Source organism: Pelodiscus sinensis, chromosome 22, assembly GCF_052426305.1.
Source record: "Pelodiscus sinensis isolate ZL-2025 chromosome 22, ASM5242630v1, whole genome shotgun sequence".
Taxonomy (NCBI): Eukaryota; Metazoa; Chordata; order Testudines; family Trionychidae; genus Pelodiscus; species Pelodiscus sinensis.
In genome coordinates this window covers 19,651,448-19,676,524 of record NC_143073.1, presented here as the reverse complement: position 1 = coordinate 19,676,524, position 25,077 = coordinate 19,651,448, and the positions used below count along the sequence as shown (strand labels likewise).

General features: G+C 59.3%; 2 protein-coding genes across 5 annotated transcripts; both read right to left on the bottom strand.

Annotated features, from left to right (window-relative positions):
• Positions 1-1,519: 1,519 nt before the first annotated feature.
• Positions 1,520-13,140, bottom strand: LOC102448724 (FXYD domain-containing ion transport regulator 7-like). Of its 2 annotated transcripts, none has more exons than XM_006123501.5 (6): positions 12,852-13,140; positions 5,789-5,821; positions 4,546-4,620; positions 3,344-3,377; positions 2,452-2,486; positions 1,520-2,112 (listed from the first exon to the last, which is right to left on the bottom strand). In XM_006123501.5, exons 1-6 carry the CDS (start codon positions 12,880-12,882, stop codon positions 2,093-2,095), a joined length of 228 nt encoding a protein of 75 aa, XP_006123563.1. In that variant the 5' UTR covers positions 12,883-13,140; the 3' UTR covers positions 1,520-2,092. The 2 variants fall into 2 exon arrangements, with proteins under 2 accessions (XP_006123563.1, XP_075763610.1); XM_075907495.2 differs by lacking the exon at positions 12,852-13,140 and adding an exon at positions 10,543-12,845.
• A 156-nt stretch (positions 13,141-13,296) lies between these two features.
• Positions 13,297-24,695, bottom strand: FXYD1 (FXYD domain containing ion transport regulator 1). 3 transcript variants are annotated; one of them, XM_089772776.1, is made up of 8 exons: positions 24,570-24,695; positions 21,681-21,745; positions 20,614-20,646; positions 20,053-20,127; positions 19,036-19,072; positions 18,795-18,844; positions 17,508-17,545; positions 13,297-16,492 (listed from the first exon to the last, which is right to left on the bottom strand). In XM_089772776.1, exons 2-7 carry the CDS (start codon positions 21,736-21,738, stop codon positions 17,523-17,525), a joined length of 276 nt encoding a protein of 91 aa, XP_089628902.1. In that variant the 5' UTR covers positions 21,739-21,745; positions 24,570-24,695; the 3' UTR covers positions 13,297-16,492; positions 17,508-17,522. The 3 variants fall into 3 exon arrangements, with proteins under 3 accessions (XP_089628902.1, XP_075763626.1, XP_089628903.1); XM_075907511.2 differs by having other exon boundaries at positions 21,681-21,748; positions 24,570-24,649; XM_089772777.1 differs by lacking the exon at positions 24,570-24,695 and adding an exon at positions 23,367-23,472.
• Between the last annotated feature and the right edge of the window lie 382 nt (positions 24,696-25,077).

Sequence of the window (25,077 nt, the reverse complement as noted above, 5' to 3'; positions counted from 1 at the left end):
GAAAATGCTTTTTAACAGAAAAGTTTTCCGTTAAAAGCCTTTTCGGAAAAGCGCGTCTAGATTGGCAGGATGCTTTTCCACAAAAGCACTTTTTGCGAAAAAGCATCCGTGGCCAATCTAGGTGTGGTTTTCTGCAAAAAAGCCTCGATTGCAAAAATGGCAATCGGGGCTTTTTTGCGGAAAACAATACTATGCTGTCTACACTGGCCCTTTCGTGCAAAAGTCTTTCGGAAAAAGACTTTTGCCCGAATGGGAGCAGCATGGTATTTCCAGAAAAGCATTGATGATTTTACAGGAGATCATCAGTGCTTTTCCGGAAATTCAAGCAGCTAGTGTAGACAGCTGGCAAGTCTTTCCGCAAAATCATATGATTTTGCGGAAAAACTTGCCAGTCTAGACACAGCCCCCAAGTGGCTGTTTCTCAGCTCCAGGCAAGCCATCCCCAAGTGGTGTCATGTGCATCTCTTCCCAATCTCTCTCTCGACAGAGGTGGCTGCATGAGTGGTTGGTATAATAGGCCAGTGGAGGCTAAACCTCCCCAAACAGGATGTGGTGCACCTCACTCTGGAGGCAGGCTGCCAGCCTGCTACCTTTGGAGCACTTCCCCGAAAGGGCACCGAGGCTTTAGGGCCTCCCATGTCCCACTCTTCCTCAAAGCCCCTTCCATACTGCTCCTCTTCTAGCCCTCATTCCGCCTCTCCCTTCTTAAGCTGGCAGGGCCTTGAGCAGTGGGCTGGGGCTCCTCCCGTTGTGAAGGAGGGATCGGGGTTCCTTAGGCTCCACTGGGCAAGGGAGTGGGGCTGGAATGGGCAGAGGAGTTGAAGGGGGCTAGCCTCCACAAATGGGATTCATGGGTGGCTGCACTTCAGCACTGGGCAGTGTTATGTGCAGCTGCTCCCAATCTGCTTTGCCCTAGAGGTGGCTACACTGTTTTTTCTTTCCATCATCCTGGACATATCAGTTGAGATGTGGAGGATGAAAATGTAGCACCTAGCACTGGGAGCGGCATCATGTGGAAGACAAGCTGCCCCATGGTAAGAACACCCTGCACAAAGGAAAGGGATCAGTCCTATTTGGTGTCAAAAATCCCGTACTGCAAGTGCCTACTGGGGATTCCCTCTCACCTTAGGCTAGGTCTAGACTTTGAGGCTTTTCTACCATTTGGCCCTGTCTAGAGTGGGCCAAATGGTGGAAAAGCCTCCTCTTTTGGCGGACCCCTTATCCCTCATGGAATGAGGTGCACAGGGCTCCCTGAAAGAGCGTGTTTGCTCTTCCACCAAAACAAAAAACAAAACAAAAAAACACAGAAGAGCAAATGTGGGATACCGGAAAAACGCTGTGGTCTAGATGTACCCTCAGTGTTGGGCCTGAAGTACACCAGGTGAGGGTCAGGAATGAGGGCCATCAGCACACCTGGGGTGGGGGGAGCAAGAGCTGGGCTAGCAGGGTCCCGCAAGTCAGGAGCGAGGGGCATTAGCACTGTGGGTAGGAAGGGGGGTGAATAACAGTCGGAGCCCAATAAGAAACAACTCCATTTTTATTGAGCACTGGATCTTCTCTGCCACGTGCGTGGGGGCAGTGAGGGGGGCAGCTACAGAGTGGCGCCCCCTGGGGCAGCTGAAAGCACATCACAATAGCAGCACCCTGTCCTCATCCAGCTGCTGGCCCTGCACGGGCCCTGTCAGGGCCTCGGGTGTGGTTTGGTGGCACGTGGTTGTTCTCCTCCCCCCCAGCCACAGGGCACTCCCATGATGCAGCAGGGACAGGGGTGCCATAAGCAAAGCAGTTACGACATGGAGGATCACATGCTCTGAAGGGGAACAGGAAGTGAAGGGGACCTGGTGGGGGAGGCAGGTGAGGGACCCTTTTCCTGCATATGGTGCCTGCTCCCAGCATGCAATGGGCTCTCTAGCCAATCAGAGGCAGAGTTTCTAAAAGACAGGGGGCTCAGATAACAGGGCTCCCCCTTCTCTGCCCCCTCGGATGTCACCGGGCACTGGAGCCAAGGTCTCGGAGCCGTCCTGGGCGAGGGGGGGGGGGCAGCGGGGTCTGCACCCCCATCCAGAGGGGCGCTACATCCCAGGCACCAGGCCTACGCACTGCCTGCTGGAGCTGCAAGAAAGATGGGGGCGAGAGAGAAGAATGGGAGAGATCAGGGCCTGAGGGGACCCCTCCCCACCTCCATCCCCAGCTGGGAAGATACTTCAGCAGCTGTAGGAGCATGTTGCCATAGCGTTACCATGGTACCCCCCCATGTTCTTGGCAACATCCATCTCCAGTGGAGATAAACAAGCTGCTGGATGAGAGCACCTCAGCTGCCCCCACCCATCCTGTGACCTCCCTCATAAGAGGGACAACTACTCCCTCCTCCCACCCCGATACTAGCCAGCGGGGGGAGGGGAACACCTCTGACCCCCACAGGGCCACCTCCCCCGCTTCTAGGTCACTTACTTGGAGTCTTTCCTGGCTGTCTGGCCTCCGATAGGCTGAGGGGGGACACAAAGGGGAGAGTGGTAAGTCAAGGGTTTGAGGAGGGCTGTTAGGGCAGTTAGAATGGAGGGAAGTGAAGGACTGCCCCACGCAGTTTGGAAGCAGCGTGGGGGAGTTGCCCCTGTGAGATGGTGGGGGCCTTTCCCTGGAGGTTGGGGTACAGTGGGGGCAGTGTGTAGTGGGGATTGTGTTTTCTCTGTCATCCCTACTGTCAGGTGCTGTTCTGTTGTAACTCTGTGTGTGTGACTCAGTTTCCCTGGGCACTGCCCTGATGTCCAGCAGGGGATGGGAATGTTGGGTGGGGCTGTCACTGAGGGAAGGCCACCCCAGGCTGCCCCATCTTAGCACATATACAATAGATCAGCCTCTCTTGTAACCTGAGCCTGGGTGGGGGAACAATCACATGCCCAGGGAATCTGAACAAAGGAGAGGGGGCGGGCTGGAGGGCTAGGACCAGTTGCTGGGTGTGTGCCTTTAGTTTTTCCACTGGCTCCTGGAGCGGGGAGTCTAGCTGGCTTTGGGAGTAGACTGGGGCCCCCCTATCCCCAAGGTGGGTTGTACTGACAGATCCTGGTTCCTGTAATGACGTCTGAGCTACACTGTGTCCCTGTGAACCAATAAACCTTCTGTTCTGCCTGCTGGCGCTGAGTCACATCTGACTGCAGGTGGGGGTGCAGGACCTGCTGATTCCATCATACTCCATGACAGGCAGTTAGAGTGGGGGCTGCCCCTGGAGACCGGGGTACAATGGGGGCAGTTAGAGTGGGAGAAGGGCCCAAATGGCCATGGGCAAAGGGGGCAGCTAGAGCAGGGGGAGCTGCCCCTGGTTGCAGTTGCTGGAAGGACCACCTACCTGGAGTCAGACTTTTTACATTTGAACTTCTTACCTGCAGGGAAGAGAGACAGAGTGAGGGGGGACCTGGAGACAGCTGATGGGGGCAGGAGGCCAGAGGTGGAGGGAGCAATTGTGTGAGAGAGGTAGGGGTCAGTGGCTAGGGGAGGGATCCTCCAGGGGTTGGAGAGCTGGGAGTTCTGGCTGGGGGACTTAGGGGGCAGGGAGCTGGCCAGTGGGGTCTGAGGTTTGGGTCTGGCCAGGGATTTTAGGAGCCAGTAAGGGGGCTTGAGGGATGGGGTGACCAGCTAGGGGAGTGGAGGCAGAGGGCTGGCTGGGGGGCTCAGGGTAGGAGGCTGGCTGGGAGATGGGGGGCCAGCCCGAGGGGCGAAGTGTTGGGATTGTTTTCAGGGCTGATTAGCAGGATTGAAGATGGGAGCTGGGTGTGTGTGTGGGGGGGGGGGGGGGGATAAGGGACAGCCTGGGGCCTTGGAGAGAATGGGGGAAAGTTGGAAGGGTGTTCAGGGTTTGGGAGGGTCAGGGGTCCTGCCAGGGGGTTCAGTGTTCAGAGAGGTTGGTGGGTACCTGTGGGGGCTCAAGGGGCTGCCTGGGAGTTCTGATGTTTAGTTGATTGATGGGGAAATAGGGGTTCAAAGGTTTGTGGAGCTGGCTGGCATAATTCAGGGGGTTCTAAGAGCCTGCCGGGGGCTTGGGGAACTGGGGGGTCGGGAGGTTTGGGGACTATAGAGCCAGGGGATGACAGTTTGGGGGGCTATGAAGTCATCTGGGGGGTGAAGAGGCTTAGGGGAGCAGGTTGGGGAATTCAGGAGGTTTGGGGAGGCTTCAGGATCTCTGGGGTTGGCTGTAGGTGAGGAGTTTTCAGGGTCTACTTGGGAGGTTTGGGGAGCTATGAGTATGGCCAAGGGGGGTGAGGAGTTTTGGGGGACTGGTTGGAGCTACAGGAACTTTAGGGGACTGTCTGGGGACTGGGAGTTTTAGGGAGTTATGGATCTAGCCAGAGAATGAGAAGGTTTTGGGCACTGCCTGTGGGGTTCAGGAGGTTTGAGGAGCTGCGGGTCCAGCCAGAGGGTGAGGAGGTTTTGGGCACTGGCTGTGGGGTTCAGGAGGTTTGAGGAGCTGCAGGTCCAGCCAGAGGGTGAGGAGGTTTTGGGGGCTGGCTGTGGGGTTCAGGAGGTTTGAGGGTTCAACAGAGAGTCACTCACTCAGTGCTGTCAGGATGCCCACCACGAACATGACAATGGCTAAGACGAGCCCAACCAGGCGCAGGGTGTCGTAGTCTGGGAGGAAAGGGGGGATCAGAGACAGACAGCATGCCCACCCAGAACCCAGCCGCCCACCCGTTCAGCCTCCCTTTCACCCCACAGCCCCTTCCCAGCTCCCCTCCCCAGCTGCCCATGTCCTAACAGACATCCCACCCGGGGGCGGGCAGGGGCCTGTCGGGGAAGGCTGCCTGACAGTGGCAGATTTAGAATTAGTGGGTCTCTGTGCTCAGCTTCCTTTTTGGGGGTGGGGGCCCTGTGGACCCAGCCAAAAAAAAGAACATTCTCTTCCTGCCCCTCCCAGTTTTCATTCTATTTTCTTCATCCTCCTCCTAGATTGTAAGTAATAAAAAGTAAATGGGGGAGAAGTGAGGGGCTTTGATTGGTTTTGGAGTCTAACTTTTTTCACAGACCACTTGAAAATTGCAGAGGGTCTCGGTGGACCACTGAATGATCTTTCCAAATATTGTTTGTACCATTAGCTAACTATTGTGATGTGCTTTATTAAAACCCCCATACTCTCCATGGCTATGGAGCGCAGCTTCAGGAGCCCCACTGGCCCTGTGCTGGCTGGCCCAGAGATGCGGGCACAGACCCAGATGAGCTCTATCTAAAGGTGAGGGGGCACAGTTCCACTGGCCACCTGATTGCCCTGGGCGCTCCGTCCCCCAGCCGCTCTTCCCCCTTTTCCACTCACCAGGAGTGGCCAGCAGCACGACCGCGGGCTGGAAGGCTTCAAAGGAGCACTAGGGAGCCGCACAGCCAGGCTGGAGAGAAACGGGGCTTTCCCGCTTCAAAGCGCCGCTTTTCTCTGGCGGGCAGGGTGGCTGCCCCATGCTCCTCTGAAGCCTTCCAGCCCCTGGTCGGGCTGCTCATCACCTCCTGCCAGCTCTCCTGAGGCTGCAGCCTGCAGGTGAGCCTCCCTCCTCGAAGGAGTGGCCCCATGCAGAGTGGCTGCCTGCTGCGTGGAAGGAGGTGCCAGACCTGATGCTGGACTGCCCAGCTCTGTGGGTCCATGTTGTTTGGGGGGAGGAGCAGTGCCAGGGCACCATATGTTTCATTGTAAATCCACCTCTGCTGCTGGGAGGTGCTCAACTGGGAAGCCATAAATGTGGCCAACTCCAGCCCCTTCCAGCAGCACAGAGACATCAGCCCATGGGATAGCCACACAGGTGGCACCACTCACCATAGGAGAAAGGATCCTGGTGTCCATGGCCAGCTGGGGAGAGAAGAGAGAGAGATGTACCAGTGAGCTGCCCCACAAAGGACTCATTGAGCCCTGGAATGCATCCACCTCTGGGGTGGGGTAGCTGGAAAACAGCCATACATAATGAAGTGCAAGATTTTGGGAGAGGGAGGCCCATGACCCCCATGTTATTCACTGCAGCATGATCATTGCTACAGGGTAGAGGCGAGCTCCTGGCAAACCAGTAACACAAGCCAGGGTTCACAGCCTAGTCCACACTAGCCTTGGTGGCCTTGGGCAAAGGGTCCTGCAATTTGCAAAGCCATCGAAAGTCTAGTGAACAGCGTAACATCTCCAGCAAGCCCTTGTCCAGTTCCCCCTTACTCAACTCCCCAGTGACGCTCACTCTGCCCCACCCCTGACACAGTGCCCCCGAGAGCTTCACTCTGCTTCCTCCTCCTCCCCCTGGCACAGCATCCCAGTAACCCTTACTCTGCTCCCCCCCTGCCCTGCACAGCACCCAGAGAGTCGCCTTTCTCCCCCTTACACAATGCCCTCCATTGAGCACCCTGCATCCCACTTCTTTCTGCATTGTGCTCCCAGGAATCCCCTGTCCTCTCCCTACAGCCCATCTCCTCCCAGGGATTCCCTGCCCCTTCTCCTACAGCTCATCCCTCCCACCCTGCTCCCAGCCGTCCCTTCCCCTCTGCTCCCTGGGATACCCCTCCCACAGCCTATCCCTCCCACCCCCTCCCCACAACCCATGCCCCCCTCCATCCCACTCTCAGGGATCACTCCGCCCTGTCCTCTCCCCCACGCCACAGCCCATCCCTCCTACCCCCTTCTCAGGGATCCCTCTCTCCCCAAAGCCCATTCCTTCCACCCTGCTCCCAGGGATCCCCCCTGTCCCCTCCCCACAGTCCACCCCTCCCACCCTGCTCCTGCTGCGCTGTCTGTTGGGTTGGCGCTGCAGGGATGAATAAAGCAAACTCCAGTGGCGGTGGAGGGTTGCCATGGAAATAAGCACATCAGGAGCCTCCCTATCCTCAGCTGGCTCTGGAGAGAGGGGGAATCGTGGACCTGGCACGTGGCCGTCGCATGCGGGGACCGGCCCTGGCGGCTGTGCCAGTGCCCTTCCCTCCCGACCCGCAGCCCCCGGCCTCCCAGCCCTGAGCCTGGTGCCCCTCCCTCCCGACCCGCAGCCCCCGGCCTCCCAGCCCTGAGCCTGGTACCCCTCACTCCCGACCCGCAGCCCCCGGCCTCCGAGCCCTGAGCCTGGTGCCCCTCCCTCCCGACGCGCAGCCCTCGCCCTCCCGGCCCTCAGTCTGGTGTCCCTCGCTCCCGACCCGCAGCCCCCGGCCTCCCAGCCCTGAGCCTGGTGCCCCTCACTCACTCCCGACCCGCAGCCCCCGGCCTCCCAGCCCTGAGCCTGGTACCCCTCACTCCCGACCCGCAGCCCCCGGCCTCCCAGCCCTGAGCCTGGTGCCCCTCCCTCCTGACGCGCAGCCCTCGCCCTCCCGGCCCTCAGTCTGGTGCCCCTCGCTCCCGACCCCCGACCTCCCGGCCCTGAGCCTGGTGCCCCTCGCTCCCGACCCGCAGCCCTTGCCCTCGCCCTCCCGGCCCTGAGCCTGGTGCCCCTCGCTCCTGACCCGCAGCCCCCGGCCTCCCGGCCCTGAGCCTGGTGCCCCTCGCTCCCTCCCGACCCGCAGCCCCTGGCCTTCCAGCCCTGAGCCTGGTGCCCCTCGCTCCCGACCCGCAGCCCCGGGTCTCCCAGCCCTGAGCCTGGTGCCCCTCGCTCCCGACGCACAGCCCCCGGCCTCCGAGCCCTGAGCCTGGTGCCCCTCGCTCCTGACCTGCATCCCCCGAGCCTGGTGCCCCTCGCTCCCGACGCACAGCTCCTGGTCTCCCAGCCCTGGTGGCAGGGGCTGGCGGTGTGAGGGGGTTTCCAGGTACTGGCTCCTGGCCAGGGAATCGCCCACAGATGGAGCGAGGGCTGGGCATAGATAAGATGCGGAATCCCCCCCACCCCCATGATGCCTGCAGGGCAACTGCGGCCGGGACCTGAGTGGGCTGAGGAGGCCCAGAGGCTTCCTGGGGCTGGGAGGGGAGGGGAAGCCCCAGAAGCCATGGATCTGTCCTACTGATGCGCCCACCCTAGCATACCTGTCTCTTAGCAACCGGGGTGGGGACAGGGACTTTCCTCACCCTCCTCTCTCCAATTTCCAACTTGGGTTCCTGTGCTCACCCCACCCCCACCACACTACACGACCCATGAAGTCAGCACTGACTGTGAGGGGACAGCATCCCTACAGCCCAGTGACCCCTCCTGGTCCCTACCCACTGCCCTCAGCCCAGCACCCTCCTCCTATGCCCCATCCACTGACCGTAGCCAAGTCTACACCCACCTACCACAGCACAGTGTCCCCTATTGTGCCCCTGCAGCCCAGCACCCCCTGCTGAGCCCCCGTCCCACTCTCTGCATCGTGGTTCTCTCTAGCACCATGCTGGACCATTAGCATCAGCACTTACTGTCAGGGCGACTCCATGTTTCCCTGTTGTGCCTCTGTGGGGTTTCCTGTTTGCTTCCGCCGAATTGCTGCCCCCAACTTAGGCAGCAGGATCAGCACCTGGGTGAAGGGGAGGGGGCTCTGGCACCTTGAGCTGGATGCACTGCCTTGCCCATAGGCCAGTGCCACCTGCAGGATCCCACCCACTGCCCATAGCTCAGCACCCCCTGGCAGAGTCAGGGCCCAGATCTGACCCTTGGAGTCTGTTTGGCTCCAACCATCCCTGGGATTCCTCTTCCTGCTTCGGGCTCTTCAAGCAAACCAGCCATGCCCTTGTCCAGCAGCTATGGTCCCTCAGCCCAGACACTGCCAAAGCCTCTGGGACAGCTGGAAATGCCCTCAATGGGACCCACCCAGCAATGTTGCCTGAGTCTGCCAGAGCCTGCACCCATTGCTGGGAGAGGCATGGGCTCTTCTGTTCATCCCAAAAGGATGTTACTCCTGAAGCCTAGTGACAAGTGCAGATGCCCACAGACCCCTACAGTGCTGCTCTGGCTTATTAGTACACAAACTGAGGGGTGGCTGTGAGAAGGGGTCACAGAGAGGGGGAGGGTGTCTAGTGTGTGAGAGCACAGGGCTGATGCTGTTGAAGGAGTCTGTGAACTGTGTGTGTAATCCACAGTGGCTACAGCTGTGATGGAATTATACTGCTAATTTGAGCTGCACAACAGCTTCCAGAATTCACTATGCACAACTGCATTTGTGTGTAACACAGACAGCACAGTGTGTGTACACAAGCACCCTGTGCAGAGCATACTGCACAGATCACACATAGTGCAGAGGATGCACACACACTACACAGAGAATACATACACATCCTGCAGAGTTGAACTCACACACTGCAGAGTGGAACACACATTGCATAGAGTGGGCACACATGCTGCATAGCGCGGAACACACACTGCACAGAGCGGGTGCACACACATACTTCACAGAGTGTGTGCACACTGCACAGAGCGGCCACACACATGCTGCACAGAGCGGACGGGGACAGACACACACACACACACACTCAGGCATTCAGTCGGCCGCAGATACTCCCCGAATCCCTGCGGGTGGGGAGGGAATCTGGGCAGCGCAGCCAGCCGCAGAGCCACGGCGCAGCCAGCACGAGCTCAGCTGCCAGAGAGCAGCGCTCCCCCTCCCCGCCCAGCACACCCCGCCGCCCGGTGCAGACGCTCAGTGCGCACTCGCAGCACACACCCTGCACCACTCCACTGCCCCCCGCCGCCTTTGCACACTCCACTGCCCCCCACTACACAACGCTGCTACACAACCCTTCAGCATGCATACCCCTCTTGCACAACAGCCCACTGCACACACAACACAGCCCCAACGCAACAGCCTGCTGGGGAGAGGCACACTGCACCACCAGAACATGCCGAAACGCCATTCTCCTGAGTTACGAAACTCTCACACAGTAGCATTTACACCGACACTCCTCACAACCACACACCCCCTCACCCAGCACACATTGCCACCGCCGCACAAAAATGTACAGGCACACAAATTGTCAGGCCTTCACAATCTGACACCGAGTCAAACATCCTACAGCGCGCGTGCGCGCGCGCACACACACACACACACACACACTGGGGGAGGACACAGAGCCCGACAATCCACATAATTGCACCCTCAGACAACACTCTCACGCACACAAAGGCTGCCGTGCGTGACCCAGTAACGCGCTGTATCATTGGGTGTACCTCACACTCAGTCACTCCCCGAGCGTGCGCTCTCACACCCCTGCACACGCACACAGCCTGCAGTAACTCTTTGGGAACTACCGGGAAAGGGACAGAGAGAGTGCACTTCCTGCCTGAACCTCACACCACACACACAACCTCGCAGAGACTACAGATTACAGACACTACCCACACAGTTCGTCCCACGTACACTTACTCAGTGTACACCTCAGGTTCTATACACACAGCACTGCATACATCTGCACACACTTATACTTGTGCACACGTGCACACACCTGCACGCGCACACACACTTGCACATGCACACACCTGCACACGAACATTCCCGCACACACTCATATGCACACTCCTGCACACGTGCACATTGCTGCACATGCACTCACACATACGCACCTGCACATGAACACATACACTCCTGCACACTCAGGCACATTCCTGCACATGCACGCGCACGCACGCACACTCTTCCACACGCGCACACCTGCACGGCTCACTGTTCCTGTCCCTGTTCCCGCAGCCTCCGGTGAAGGGGGAGCCGAGACTGGCAGCCGAAGCCTAGCGAGAGACATCGCCCCGCCCCGCCCCAGCTCCCATGGGTTCCCCAGCCTGGTCCCGAGCCGCTCGGGCTTCCCGTCATGGGCAGCCCGTGCCCAGCAATGGCTGAAGCTGTAAGAACCCAGAAGCCAGACAGCCCCGATCCCTCCCTCCCCGGCGTACACCTTCCCGCTCGCCCTCAGCCCCTTGAGCAGCGCCGCATGCCCGGGGTGCTGCGTGGACAGGATGGGGGATCCTTAGGCACCAGCCTGGCTTCCTGGACATTGGGGGTGAGTCTGGCATGGTGGGGAAAGGGCTGGGATGCCAGGGCCGGGCACTGCTGGCTTAGGGGCAGCAGGGGGCTGGGATGCCAGGGCCGGGCACTGCTGGCTCGGGGGCAGCAGGGGGCTGGGATGCCAGGGCCGGGCACTGCTGGCTCGGGGGCAGCAGGGGGCTGGGATGCCAGGGCCGGGCACTGCTGGCTCGGGGGCAGCAGGGGGCTGAGATGCCAGGGCCGGGCACTGCTGGCTCGGGGGCAGCAGGGGGCTGGGATGCCAGGGCCGGGTACTGCTGGCTCGGGGGCAGCAGGGGGCTGAGATGCCAGGGCCGGGTACTGCTGGCTCGGGGGCAGCAGGGGGCTGGGATGCCAGGGCCGGGCACTGCTGGCTCGGGGGCAGCAGGGGCTGGGATGCCAGGGCCGGGCACTGCTGGCTCGGGGACAGCAGGGGGCTGGGATGCCAGGGCCGGGCACTGCTGGCTCAGGGGCAGCAGGGGGCTGGGATGCCAGGGCCGGGCACTGCTGGCTCGGGGGCAGCAGGGGGCTGGGATGTCAGGTTTCATGAACTCTGGGAGCCCTGGTACTGTATTGGCCTCAGCACCAGCCTCCCTACTGGTAACGCCTGGGTGCCTGTTCTTGCAGCAGGGACATCAGGGACCTGGGCACTGAGGGGATAGGGGAATCAGGCACCATGGGTACAGGGGAACTGGGTGCTGTGGGCACAGGGAGGCTCTGGCACAGGGGTACTAAGTGTTGTGGGCACAAGGAGGGTCTGCCACAGTGGAATCAGGTGCTGTGGGCACGGGGTCTGGCACAGGAGAATCGGGCACTATGGGCACAGGGAGAGTCTGGCACCGGGGGACCGGATGTTGTGGGCACAGGGAGGGTCTGGCACAGGGATACCAGGGGCTGTGGGCACAGGGAGGGTCTGGCACAGGGATACCGGGGGCTGTGGGCACAGGGAGGGTCTGGCACAGGGATACTGGGGGCTGTGGGCACAGGGAAGGTCTGGCACAGGGATACCGGGGGCTGTGGGCACAGGGAGGGTCTGGCACAGGGATACCGGGGGCTGTGGGCACAGGGAAGGTCTGGCACAGGGATACTGGGGGCTGTGGGCACAGGGAGGGTCTGGCACAGGGATACCGGGGGCTGTGGGCACAGGGAGGGTCTGGCACAGGGATACTGGGGGCTGTGGGCACAGGGAGGGTCTGGCACAGGGATACTGGGGGCTGTGGGCAAAGGGAAGGTCTGGCACAGGGATACCGGGGGCTGTGGGCACAGGGAGGGTCTGGCACAGGGATACCGGGGGCTGTGGGCACAGGGAAGGTCTGGCACAGGGATACCGGGGGCTGTGGGCACAGGGAAGGTCTGGCACAGGGATACTGGGGGCTGTGGGCACAGGGAAGGTCTGGCACAGGGATACCGGGGGCTGTGGGCACAGGGAAGGTCTGGCACAAGGATACCGGGGGCTGTGGGCACAGGGAAGGTCTGGCACAGGGATACCGGGGGCTGTGGGCACAGGGAAGGTCTGGCACAGGGATACCGGGGGCTGTGGGCACAGGGAAGGTCTGGCACAGGGATACTGGGGGCTGTGGGCACAGGGAGGGTCTGGCACAGGGATACCGGGGGCTGTGGGCACAGGGAGGGTCTGGCACAGGGATACCAGGGGCTGTGGGCACAGGGAAGGTCTGGCACAGGGATACCGGGGGCTGTGGGCACAGGGAAGGTCTGGCACAGGGATACCGGGGGCTGTGGGCACAGGGAAGGTCTGGCACAGGGATACTGGGTGCTGTGGGCACAGGGAGGGTCTGGCACAGGGGAATCGGGTGCTGTGGGCTCAGGGAGGGTCTGGCTCAGGGGAATCGGGCACTGTGGGCACAGGGAAACTCTGGCACTGGGGAATCGGGTGCTGTGGGCACAGGTCGAATCTGTGCATCAGGGGCTACAGGGCCCCTGGTGTGGGTTTCGGGGGAGCTCACCATGCCTGGGTGCCTCGGTGGGGGTGGCCATCCTGCAGCCGTGGGTCTCTCCCTTCACAGGCACGAATGCGGCAGAGTCCGAGAGGGAGGGAGAGACCGGGCGGGAAGCAGCTTTTTTTTCCGCTGCGTATGGAGGAGGGAGGCAGCCAATGGGAGCCAGATGCAGCTAAACTCCCGGGCTGGGAAGGGAGATACGCATGGCTCTGTGGGGAGGAGGCAAGGCCTCCAGCTGCCCCTGCTTCACTGCCCCCCACCTAGAGCTCAGCTCTACCTCACTGTCTGCTGCCTATAGGGCTTTCTGAACAATCTATACAGGGACAGGTCATGTACCGAGATGCAGCCACCTCAGGGCAGGGCAGCAGGGGAACAACCACACATAACAACACAGGGAGGCAGCTCTCCTGGTGCTGAGTGGGCAGTACCAACCTTCTAGGACTGGCCTGGATTTTTCAAGAATTAAAGATTAAGCTTTAATTAAAGATGTGATGAAATCTCCAGAAATACATCCAAGCAAAACTGGCAACCCTAGTGCTGAGAAGCAGCCACCTCTGGAGTGGGGCAGCTGGGGAACAGCCACAGATAATGCCACAGCAGGATAATAATGCCCAGCGTTGAGATGTAGCCACCTCTGGGGCAGGGCAGCCTGGAAACAGCCACCCATAATGCCACAAAGGGACAGCTTGTCTGAAACTGAGATGCAAACACTTCTGGGGTGGAACAGCTGGTGAACAGCCACACATAATGCCACAGCCGGGTAGCTCATTTGGCACTGAGCTGCACATAATCCCCACCCCCCACCATCCCAAAGCTGCCTCATGTCAGCCTCTCAAAGTGCTAGGTTCTGCCAAAGATGCCCAGACACCCTCCTCCTACAAACTCCCCTCCCACACAGATCCACAGTGAGACAGTCCCTGCCCCAAATAGCATTCAGCGTAAATAGCCATGTTGGGAAAGGGGAAACTGGGTGAAGACTGGGGCGGGGGGGGGGGGGAGGGGGGATAAAAATGTATGCAGATCACTGCCTGGGCTCATTTGTTCATTTCAGCTTAATCCAGAGAGACTTGTGGCTGTTCAGGCTGAGCAGAGCTGGGCTCAGACTTCTGGGGCATTGTGGGCTCAGACTTCAAGAGGACTCTGCCCCCCACTGGCCAGCTGGAGGGAGACAGTCCACCTGTACAAGGGGGATAGGTACTCGTGCTGGGGATCACTGGGCAGTGCCAGGGCCTGGGCACGTGAACCTCTTTGATGGGTCAAAGATTAGCAAGAGAGGAGCTGAGATCCAACAAACTCAAGTGTCCTGCAGCCCCCTATTGGAAAGGAAAGGTCCTGTCTGTGTAAGTGTGTGTCCTGCTGGAGGGCATGGGTGCTGCTCTCTTTCTGTCCTGTCGCTCCCTGCTGGAGGGGATCAAAACTGCTCTGTTTCTGCTCACACACCGCCCATGGGTCAGACTCCTACACACACATACAGAAAGCACCAACTCAGAGATCCCAACTCAGGATCTCTCCAAACCTCTAAAGGAGGCTGCAGCTGAGGGGCACTGGAAGAGCTGAAGGGGAGAGCCCAGGGTTGGGCTAGCAGGGGCTGCAGGTAAGGAGTGAGGGGCACCAGCAGAGCTGGAGGGAGCAAGGCTGGGCTAGCAGGAGACTATGGGTCAGGAGTGAGGGGTGCCGGCAGGGCTGGGCTGGCAGGGCCTGTGGGTCGGGAGTGAAGGGGCCAGCAAGGCTGGGGGGAGCTCAGGGCTGGGACAGCAGGGGATTGCAGCTATAGAGCACTAGCAGAGTTGGGGCATGGCAGAGTTGGGGAGCAAGCTTGGCAATGGAGGGAGGCAAGGTGAGGGCAGGCCGGGAGTGAGGACTGGGGAGGGGTTCAGTTCTGGGCCACAATGGCTCCCTACTATCCCAGGGCCGTAATTGCCAGGAGACAGAGGGGAACCAGGTAGGGTTGTCTCCAGTCAGCAACTACAGACAGCATCCCCAGCTGGACACAGAGGCGGGCGAGTGGGGGGGGGGGGGGGAGACCCTGCTGCCTTCTGCTGGACCGGATCAGCCCTGATCCAGGTGTGAGAGTCAGGTGTTTTTCACCATAGCCCATGATGGACACACTCCTGTCCTAGCCCCCTACAGTCATCCTTCCCCTCACACACAGAGCCCTTAGCACTCCTAGGCTACGTTTACACTGGTGACTTCTTGCACAAGAACAACTGTTCTTGTGCAAAAACTTTCCAGGTGTCTACACTGCATGCGTGTTCTTGCGCAAGTAAATTTACAGTACAGCATCAGAAAACAGGGCTTCTTCTGGAAGAATTATTCCTCCCCCCATGAGGAATAAGTCCTCTTGCGCAAGAGCTCGTGCATAAGAGGGCACTGTAGGCAAGCATCATGAATTTCTTGCGCAAGAAACCCCTATGGCAAAAATGGCCATCAGCTTTCTTGCGCAAGAGAGCGTCCACACTGCCATAGACACTATTGCACAAAAGCACGTGCCAGTGTAGACGTTCTCTTCTGGATGACTTTTTGCACAAGAACTCTTCCACAAAACAGTTCGGCTGTGTCAGCTGCTTTTGCGGAAAAACTTGCCAGCTGTCTACACTGGCCGCTTGAATTTCAGCAAGAACACTGACGATCTCATGTAAGAAATCAGTGCTTCTTGCGGAAATACTATGCTGCTCCCGTTCGGGCAAAAGTCCTTTTGCGCAAAAGGGCCAGTGTAGACAGCTCAGATTTGTTTTGCACAAAAAAGCCCCGATGGCGAAAATGGCAATCAGGGCTTTTTTGCGCAAAAGCGCATCTAGACTGGCACGGACACTTTTCCACAAAAAGTGCTTTTGCGGAAAAGCGTCCGTGCCAATCTAGACGCTCTTTTCCGCAAATGCTTTTAACGGAAAATTTTTCCATTAAAAGCATTTGCAGAAAATCATGCCAGTCTAGACGTAGCCTTCTTGTGCAAGAAGCTGCCAGTGTAGACATAGCCCTAGAGTGGGAGGTATCCCCCCCTGCTGTCAGGGAGGCCCTGCTCTGTGGCTATGTCTACACTGGCGGGTTCTTATGCAACAGTGACCATTCTTGCGCAAGAATCTGCAGAGAGGCCACACAGCCTGCCTACTCTTGCGCAAGAAGATTTACAGTAAGGCGTGGTAAGAGAGGGCTCCTTGTGCAAGAGCTATGCTGTTTTTTAACAGGTGTAAGTCCTCTTGTGCAGGAGGGAGGTGTGGACGCTCGGCAGGGATTTCTTGCACAAGAAACCCCTATGGCTAAAATGGCCATCAGAGCTTTCTTGCGCGAGAGAGCGTCCACACTGCCATGGATGCTCTTGTGCAAAAGCACAGCTTGCACATAGCAGTGTGGATGTCTTCTTGCGCAAGATGTTCTTACCCAAGAAGCTGCCAGTGTAGACATAGCCTGTGTGTTTGTGTCCCTGTTGCCCCCTTGTTGCTTCCTGTGGGGGAGTGAGAGAGAGAGAGAGTGTGTGTATGTCCATCTGTCCATGTCCCTGCTGCCCCCTGCTGGCTGGCTCAGATCCTGTGGGCTTCAATCAGAGCTCAGGAGCCAGGTCTAGGCTAAGTGCTACAGCTATGCAGCATGGGCAGGGGATGAGGGGTTCATGCCTCATATCCGGGGGGGGGTCTGCATCTCAGGGAGACCTGCACAGAAAGCAAAGGGGTTACACATGGACAGTGAGTGACACTGTCCCACCCAAGAAAGAATCCCATAGGCCTAGCTGCCAGCCCCTGCTTTTACCACTAGACCAGGGGTGGGGAACATTTTTGGGGCCAGAGGCCACTGATCCACAGAAAAATCCCAAGCCAGGGAGAGTCCTGGCTCCCAGCTCTGGTCCCTCTGCCACACTGGAAACTGGGACACCCAGAACTCACAGAAGCCAGTGCCCCCAGAGGGGAAGAGCCTGTGCCCCAACCCCCTAAATCAGCCAATCCCCCAACCTGATAGACCAGCGCCAGTGCCCAGTGTTTAATTTGTAATGAAAGAGGTGCTGGCACTCAACATTTTTTTACATTCATAACTGCTGCAGCTAGCCCAGAGGCCCTGGGTTTCTGTGCAGCCACACTGGGAGGGACCAGGAGCTCTGTGCAGCCACGCTGGGAGGGACCAGGAGCTCTGTGCAGCCAGGCCGGGAGGGGCCAGGGGCTCTGTGCAGCCAGGCCGGGAGGGGCCAGGGGCTCTGTGCAGCCAGGCCGGGAGGGGCCAGGGGCTCTGTGCAGCCAGGCGGGAGGGGCCAGGGGCTCTGTGCAGCCAGGCCGGGAGGGGCCAGGGGCTCTGTGCAGCCAGGCCGGGAGGGGCCAGGGGCTCTGTGCAGCCAGGCCGGGAGGGGCCAGGGGCTCTGTGCAGCCAGGCGGGAGGGGCCAGGGGCTCTGTGCAGCCAGGCCGGGAGGGGCCAGGGGCTCTGTGCAGCCAGGCCGGGAGGGGCCAGGGGCTCTGTACAGCCAGGCCGGGAGGGGCCAGGGGCTCTGTGCAGCCAGGCCGGGAGGGGCCAGGAGCTCTGTGCAGCCAGGCTGAGCGGGGTCAGGGGCTCTGTGCTGTTAGACCCCGATGGACCGGGGGCTCAGCCCTGGCACAAATTAAGCACTGCTTCTGCTGCTCCCTGAGAGGAAAGGATCCCATGTCCCATTCATTCCCTCTGCCCCGCACCCCTCTACTCACCAGCCTCTGGGCCCCTTATCTCATCCGGGTGGACAAACCTGTAGGGAAGAGTCAAGGGGTCAGGTGCCTGTGGTACAGTTGTGCCTGGGAGGGTCTGGGATCAGACGTTAGACAGACCAGTTCTGTGGAGGGCATGGAGGGGACCCTGGCATGGGCCACATAGCCCCCCACCCCAAACAGGAGGGTAAGGCTGAGGCAGATTAAGATTTATTGGGGCCGTGGGCACACAGAGCATTTGGATTCCCCACTTACCCCCCACAGAGTCCCGCCCCCCATTTCCCATGGCCCTCATAGGCTCCCCCCCCTCATTGCCTTGGTCCCAGTGAGACCCCAAGCCCAGGATCCCATTGGCTCCCCACTGCTCTTAATTTGTGTTGGAAGAGGGATTGGGCCCAGCACAAGTGAAGCCCCGGCTGGGGGGGGGAGGGGCAGGAGAGCCACGCCTGCTGGCTGGGCACCCAGCTCTGAAGGCAAGGCTGCCACCAGCCACAGCAGAGAAGTAAGAATGTCCTCATGGTCTGCCCTGTGCCCCCATCTTCCACATGGGGTCCCCCAATCCTTAACCCCACCCTAAGCCCCTGTTCACTTAACCCCAGCATTGTGCCCCCCCATCCCTAACCCCACGCTGTGCCCCGTGCCCTTACTCCAATGCTATGCCCCCATACACTTAACCCTGGCACTGTGCCCCCTGCAGCCTAACCTCACCCTGTGCCCCTATGCTCTCATCTCCCACATTGTGGTCCCCCCGCACTGCTAGCCCAGGCTGCTTGTCCTCCATGCCTGTAAGTCTGGGACTGTGGCCTTCTGGGCTGTGGCCCCAGCACTATGTCCCTGAATCCCAAACCCCGTATTGTGGTCTCCATGACCCAATGTGTCCATAGTCCTGGCACTGTATTCCCCTCAGCCCTCTCCCCACTTCTCCAGTCCCTCCCATGCACAAAGCTCCCTCACTGCGCACTCCACATCCTAAAACTGGTCTTTTCCCCCTGCACTCCTAAGCCCCGCCCTGTGCCCCCCCCATGTCCCTCACCCGGCACTTTGTCCCTAAACCCCCAACTCTTTCCCTGTGTCCTCAACCCCCAATTCCTGCCCTGTGGCCCATGCACACCCAACCCCATCCTGTGGATCCCATATCCTCAACCACTTCCTTGTGCCCCCCCCATAACTGCCGCCCTGTGCCTCCTGCATGCCAATAACACTGTTCCCTGCTGCCATGTTCCAACCTTAGGCCAGTGGACCCAGGTATTAATCCAGCCCTGGGGGAAGCTGTGGGGCACTAATACTTACGACGAATGGAGCTTCGGAGGGTCCCTTCCTCTTCGTCTGGTTCACCAGTCCTGGGGGGACAGCAGCATTACATGGGCCCCCGTATCTCCCTCTGGCTTGGCCTGTGCCCCTCACTTCTAACCCACAACCTCCTGCTACCCAGAAATAGGTTCCCCTCTTCCCCATCTCTGCCAGTGCCCCTCCTCCTGACCTGCAGCCCCCTGCTAGCCCAGTCTTCAGATGCATGGGGGGAGCAATTTACCTTTGTTGCTGGTTAAATTTGCAACGGCAGCGGCGACCTAGACAACATAAAACACAGTAAATATCCAGCAGTGAGATGGCCCGAGGATGCAGCAGGAGGGGAGCTAGGAGCTAGGAATTCCAGGAGGGGAGTGGGCCCTGGTGGGTTGGAGTGGTGCTGAGTAGCAGCAGGTTGAGCAGCGAGAGGTTAACACAACTGTGCTGGTGGATCAGTGGGGGTTGGTGAGCAGATGTAGTGCTGGAGTCAAAGTGCTGGGCAGCATCCTAGTCCCCCAAAAGACTCCTCCTCTTGGAGGGTGCGTTTACACAGCAGCGTCATTTTGGAATATCTGACATTATTACAAAATTACAAAACACGTGTCTAGACCACACATCTTTCTTTCTTTCTTTCGAAATAATGGCGAGCTGGAGGAGTCTCCGACTCCGGTAACCCTCATTTCACCAGGACTAAGGGAAGTCAGAGGAAGAGTGTTCTTCCTTAACTTTCTGCTCTGTAGACAGCTCCAAAAGCCGAATTAAGCTATTTCAACTTAAGCTATGCAATTGACATACCTAAAGTTGCATACCTTAGTTCAACTTTTGCCCTGTTGTGTAGACCAGTATTTCTCAACTTTTTTATAAAGTACCCATTTTTAAAAAAAATTATAAGTACCCCCAGTACCTACACAAATTATTTTCTATCAGTGCAACACATTCGTTTAAACAACTTAATCATAGTCAGGCGGGCGTTTAAATTTTTGGTGTAAAAAGTACAAAAGTAATAAAGTGCTGTAAAACTTAACACAAAAATTCAGTTTTCTCCAAATTTCAGTTGTGTTAATATACCCCCCAGACTTCTCTCTAGTACTTGTACCACTGGTTGAGAGACACTGGTGTAGATGTACCCTGACTGAGGGACTGGCTGACTCAGGAGGATGTGACACGGGGCCTTTCCCCCTAGGGGACGCTGGCTCCAATCCAGACCTGAGCAGGGATCAGGATGTGGGGAGGTTCCCCCTGGGGAGCACTGAATACTCACTGAGGATGATGAGGATTCCTAGCAGAAAGAGGATGACGGCGAAAATGAGGCCTCCAATTCTCAGGGATTGATAGTCTGGGGGGAGACATGGGGTCAGGGGGAGGAGGAACCTCCCCCACTCCCCCAGAGAGACACACTGATACACAACCAGCATGCATGTGTGTGTGCCCCTGCCACACCTTGCAGGAAGGGCTAGGCCTTGCTGATGTAGCTAATTTGTTGGTTTGTAATTTTTTTTACTTTTTTCATTGTATCCCTCTGTTATATAGTGGTCATGCCAATTCGCTTTCAGAATACGATCGGAAGAAGTGGGTCTGCCCCACGAAAACTCATCACCTAATAAACTATCTTGTTAGTCTTTCAAGTGCTACATGACTGCTTTTTTTGTTTTACTGCCCCTGCTGTTATCCCAGTCCCTTGCTGCTGCCCCCTAGTGCCTGCAGTCCGCACCAAAGAGACCTAATCCCAGTGCCCCAGGCAGCCACCTTCTCACCCACTCCGGACAGAGGCCAACTCCTGGGCCGGCCCTTCAGCTGGCTGCCCTGACACCACTCAACTCACCATAGTTAAAGGGGTCATGCTCCTTGGGAGGCTCTGAGAGAGAGAGAGAGAGAGAGAGAGAAGGACGTTAAGGATCCCTCTGTCCTAGAATTCAGAGCTGCTACAGGGACAGGGTGTGCGCTTTGGCCCCAGGCACCTGCATACACACTCTAAGCACTGTACCCCACTCCCAAGCTTTGAGCAGAACCCAGGAGTCCTGGCCTGCAGGGCTGGCCTAGCATGAAAAGCCCTGGGCAAAATGTCATGCAAAAATCCCCCCACCCCTGGGCAGTCAGCACTAGGACGATGGTCTAACGCTTCACTCACCCCAGCGCCCCCCCCCCCCACAGACTGGGTACCCCTTCCTGGCACCACATGTTGAGCCACTAGAGCTCAGCCCTACTTTCTCTATCTTCCCAGGCCTGGCTAGCTCAGGGGGTAGGGAGCAGATGCCAGGCTCCCAGGGGGTGTATCAGACACAGATGGGATTAGAACCCACGGTTCTGAATCCTAGTTTACTGCTTTCCGCACTGTTGGGATTCCTCCCCCTCTTAGGATTTCTTCCACCCCACCCCCAGCTTGTTGAACTGCCCTCTCCCCTACTGCTGGAATTTCCCCACTGCTGGGATTCCCCCTTACCCCCCAAACTGTGCTCCCCACACTGCCAGTTTCCCCTGTCCACCGCTTCCCCCCCCCCCAACCGAGCAGGTGCCCGGAGCTTTTTGACTGCAATTTGGGCTCCAAATTGCAAGTCGGTGCCCATGACCCCTGGCTGGACTCAGGGAGCAGCTGGAGCAGAGCGGGGCTGGATGGGGTGGGGGTGGGAGGGAGCAGACAGGGCTAGTGAACCAAACTGCAAACCCTAAACCCTGCAAACTGGGGGTGGGGTGTGGCCATCTCCCTGCACCCTGCCTATGATCTAGGGGTCAGTGCACCACTTGTAGGGCCAGGACACCTGGGATCTCCCCCCAGCTTGGAGGGGAGAGTCTTGTGGCGAGGACAGGGGGCTGGGCACCAGGACACCTGGGTTCTATCCCCAGGGGCACACTCAGGGAGCTCCCCTGCATTCTCCTTCCCCTAGCACTCACCAGCACTGGCTGCTCCCAGCAGGGCCCAGAAGAACAACAGCAGGATCCAGGACCCCATGTCTGTCCTGCTGAGACACCAAGCGACAGGAGGTCAGCGTCCCTGCCATAGTGGAGGGGATAGCCCAGGAACAGCCAAGCTGTGGCAAGGCAGGGCTGGGATGGGGAGACACTGGGATGGTGGGCTGGGAGATACTGGGGGTGGTGTGGGAGACTGGGGCAGAGTGGGGCTGCGGCACAGGTAGGGGAGTGTGGGGGACTTGGGGGGGGAGCTGGGATTGTAGTCTGAGTGTGGAGGTTCAGGGGGCCATGGTAGTGCTAAGGGGAGTCGGGCTGTGGCAGCAGGGAGGGTTCAGAGGTGGAAGGGCTGGGAGGTATTGGGGGGAGAAGTGAGGTGGTTGAGGGGATGTGGTAGGGTTGGGGGTACTGGAGAGGGGCTCTGGCAGGGGTACAGTCCATGGACGGTTGGGGGCAGGGCCAAGTCACTCACATCTAGTCCCAGCCTACTGGGTCTGCTGGGGGGCCAAAGGTCTGTTGCCCTAGAGAGGTGTGGCCTTGTCCCGTTCCCACCCACACAACCTCAGCCTGCTGAGCAGTGTTTGCAAATGGTAATGCTGCCTCCCCTTCCCAAGCCTGGGGTCCCCAGTGCAGGTGAGTGGGCCCAGCCTCACATCTTTTGGACACTGCGTCCCACCAGCCTTGCCCAGGGTTCTGCTCCCTTCATGTCAGGAGGTGGGCTGGCTCCCCCACTTCTCGCGCCCTGTGCTGCTCGGCCTGCAGCCACACAGCAGTGCCCCCTCCAACCACTTCACCCCACTCCCCTGCCAGAGCCAGCAGAGAACCCAGGAGTCTGGGCTCTCAGCCCCTGCTCTAACCTGCCAGCAGTGACTCATGGCAGGAAGGGGACTAAGAAACTTGGTGGTCTCGAGCCCCCTGCTGAAATATGGGGGGGTTTAAATACCCACCTCTGTCCCTTGTTTGCAGCCAATAAGAGTTAACCCAGGGGATTTGCATTTGCCAGCCTAATCCCTGGCACTAGACACCTGTAACCCCGAGTTACGCCCCCCCCCTCCTCCAGCGTTGCGTGCCCCCCTCCCCCCCACACTCCTCACAGAGCGGAGAACATTCCAGCCTGCCTGTCCCACAGCCACTAGACGTTAACATCCCGGAGGCCTGCCTCCGCCCAGACCATACCAGGGCCCCTCACACCTCACCCACACCTCTCTTATCCTGCCACCCTTAGCTCTACCAGGGCCCCCCACCAGCCCAGCCCTGGGCTCCCCCCAACTCTGCCAGTGCCCCTCAGTCCTGACCTGCAGCCCCTGCCAGCCGAGCCCTGCACCCCCAGCTTTGCCAGGGCCCCTCACGCCCGACTCACAGCCCTGCCCTGTTCTCCCCAGCTCTGCTGGTGACTCTCAGGCCCATAGCCACTCCCTGCACCTACCCCTGTGCTCAGGCTTGGCCTCTCACGGGCAGGACAGGGTGTTATCGTGGCTGCAGGGACTGGCTCAGGGGCAGAGATTAAGGCATCTAAATTCGGCTGAGCTGGCTGCCTGACAAGCCCTAGACAGGGTGGGAGCTCTCGATAAGAGACCTGTGTGGTGTGACTATCTGGGAGGGCTGGGAGTCAGGATTCCTGGGTTCTCTCCTGTCTCTGGGAGCAGAGTGGATTCTAGGGCCCCTACTCACCTTATCTGTGTCCCCTCTCCTATGAGAGCTGCCTGATCCTGCCTCTAGCCCCATCTGGGGTTCCTGGGTCTCTGCGCTCCCCAGCTGCCTGGCTAAATATACCCGGGCCCCGTGGCAGTGGAGTATAAATACTCCTGACTCAGCTGCCCTGGCATGCAGTACCCACCACTCAGCTCACAGCTCAGCCAGGCCCAGGCCACTGCTAGCCCCAGCAGGGCACCTGGCCTGGGCTTAGACCTTGGCCCCAGAATCCTCCTACCTGTGACTGGCCCAAACCCAGACTGGGGCAGGAGGCCTGGGGCTGCTGAGAGCCCAGAGTGGCTGGATTCTACCTCTGACTCCCACACCAGCTGCTAGGACAGCTCTGTGACAGGCTGGGACATGGAGGGGCTCTTTGGCTCAGGATGGGAGGAGGATCCCAGGACCCCTCACCCTGTGCAATATACCTCCCCCCTCTTCTGCTCCCACAGCCACTTTCAGCTCCACCCCCTCCTCTGAGCCCTCCTACAGCCAGCCCCCTTCTCCTACCCCTGTTGCCCCACAACCCCTTCTTCCCAGCCCTCTCCTGGAACCCTCTCCTCACCCCCCTTGTGCTCACGGATGTTCTCAGCACTGGTTACCCACTGGAAAGAACCCCCCAGGGGCACCTTGAGGGAGGTCCTGGGGAGCCGGGTCAGTGGGACAGGACAGGCCATGGGAGTGTCTTGGTCCAAAGCATGAGGCCATTTGTCCCACCATTGGCCTCTGGGGAGGAGGAATTAGGGATCCGCTGTCATGGCTGGACTTGGCTATGGGGAGCCCCCTGAAATCCAGAAGGGGGAGCTGCCTCCCACGCACGGGAGATGGATCCACCATGGGTACAACAGCCTCCGGCCAGACCTGTCAGATGGCCCGGGGCAGGGATGGGGGCCACCCTGAACACCCCAAACTCCCCCGGATGCTGGAGTATCCTCCGCACCCCTCCGCCCCCCTGAATCGCCCCAAACCTCCCCGGGCTCAGACTGTCTCCCTGCGAGCGGAGTCCCGCGTAAGACCCCCTGGAGAGAACCCCCTGTTACACCTCCCGGGACTAAACCCATCGACCCCCGGGATTACACCCCCTCGGAGTCCCTCGTGGCAACCCCCCCCCCCCCCGCTGGCAACAGCGCCCCCTCTCCCGCTGACCCGAAACCAGCCGAGCCCCCCTCTCCCGGCCTTTCTTACCCCGCTGCCCGGCAACTGTCCGCCCGCTCGGCCGCAGAGTGCGGGGCCGGACAGCGGGGAGCGCCCCGCCCGCGGTCCGGGCCGGGGAGGGGCGGGGGCGGGGGGCGGGGAGGGACTGAGGGAATGGGGGAAGGGAGCAGGCGATGGGCGGAGGAGCCGAGGGGTCGGGGACAGAGAGGAAAGGGGGGGGGGACTGTCAATTCAGGCTGAATTTACAGCTGCTTCCCCAGAGCGGGATCTGGGCGGAGTGAGACCGAGCAGCCCTGTGCGGGATGGGTGTGTTTGTATCACTGTGTCGGTGATCCTGTGTCGATGTGGCATGTGACAGTGTGCGGAAGGGGCTGTGTGTTGGTGCGGCTGTCGGGGTGTCAGTGTGTCTTTGTGTTGGGGTAAAGGTGTGGCTATAGGATATTGGTGACAAAGTGTTAGTGTGATGGAATATCAAGGTGACAGTGTGTTAGTGTGTTGGAGTATCAGTGTGGCTGTTAGGTGACAGTGCCCAGTGTGT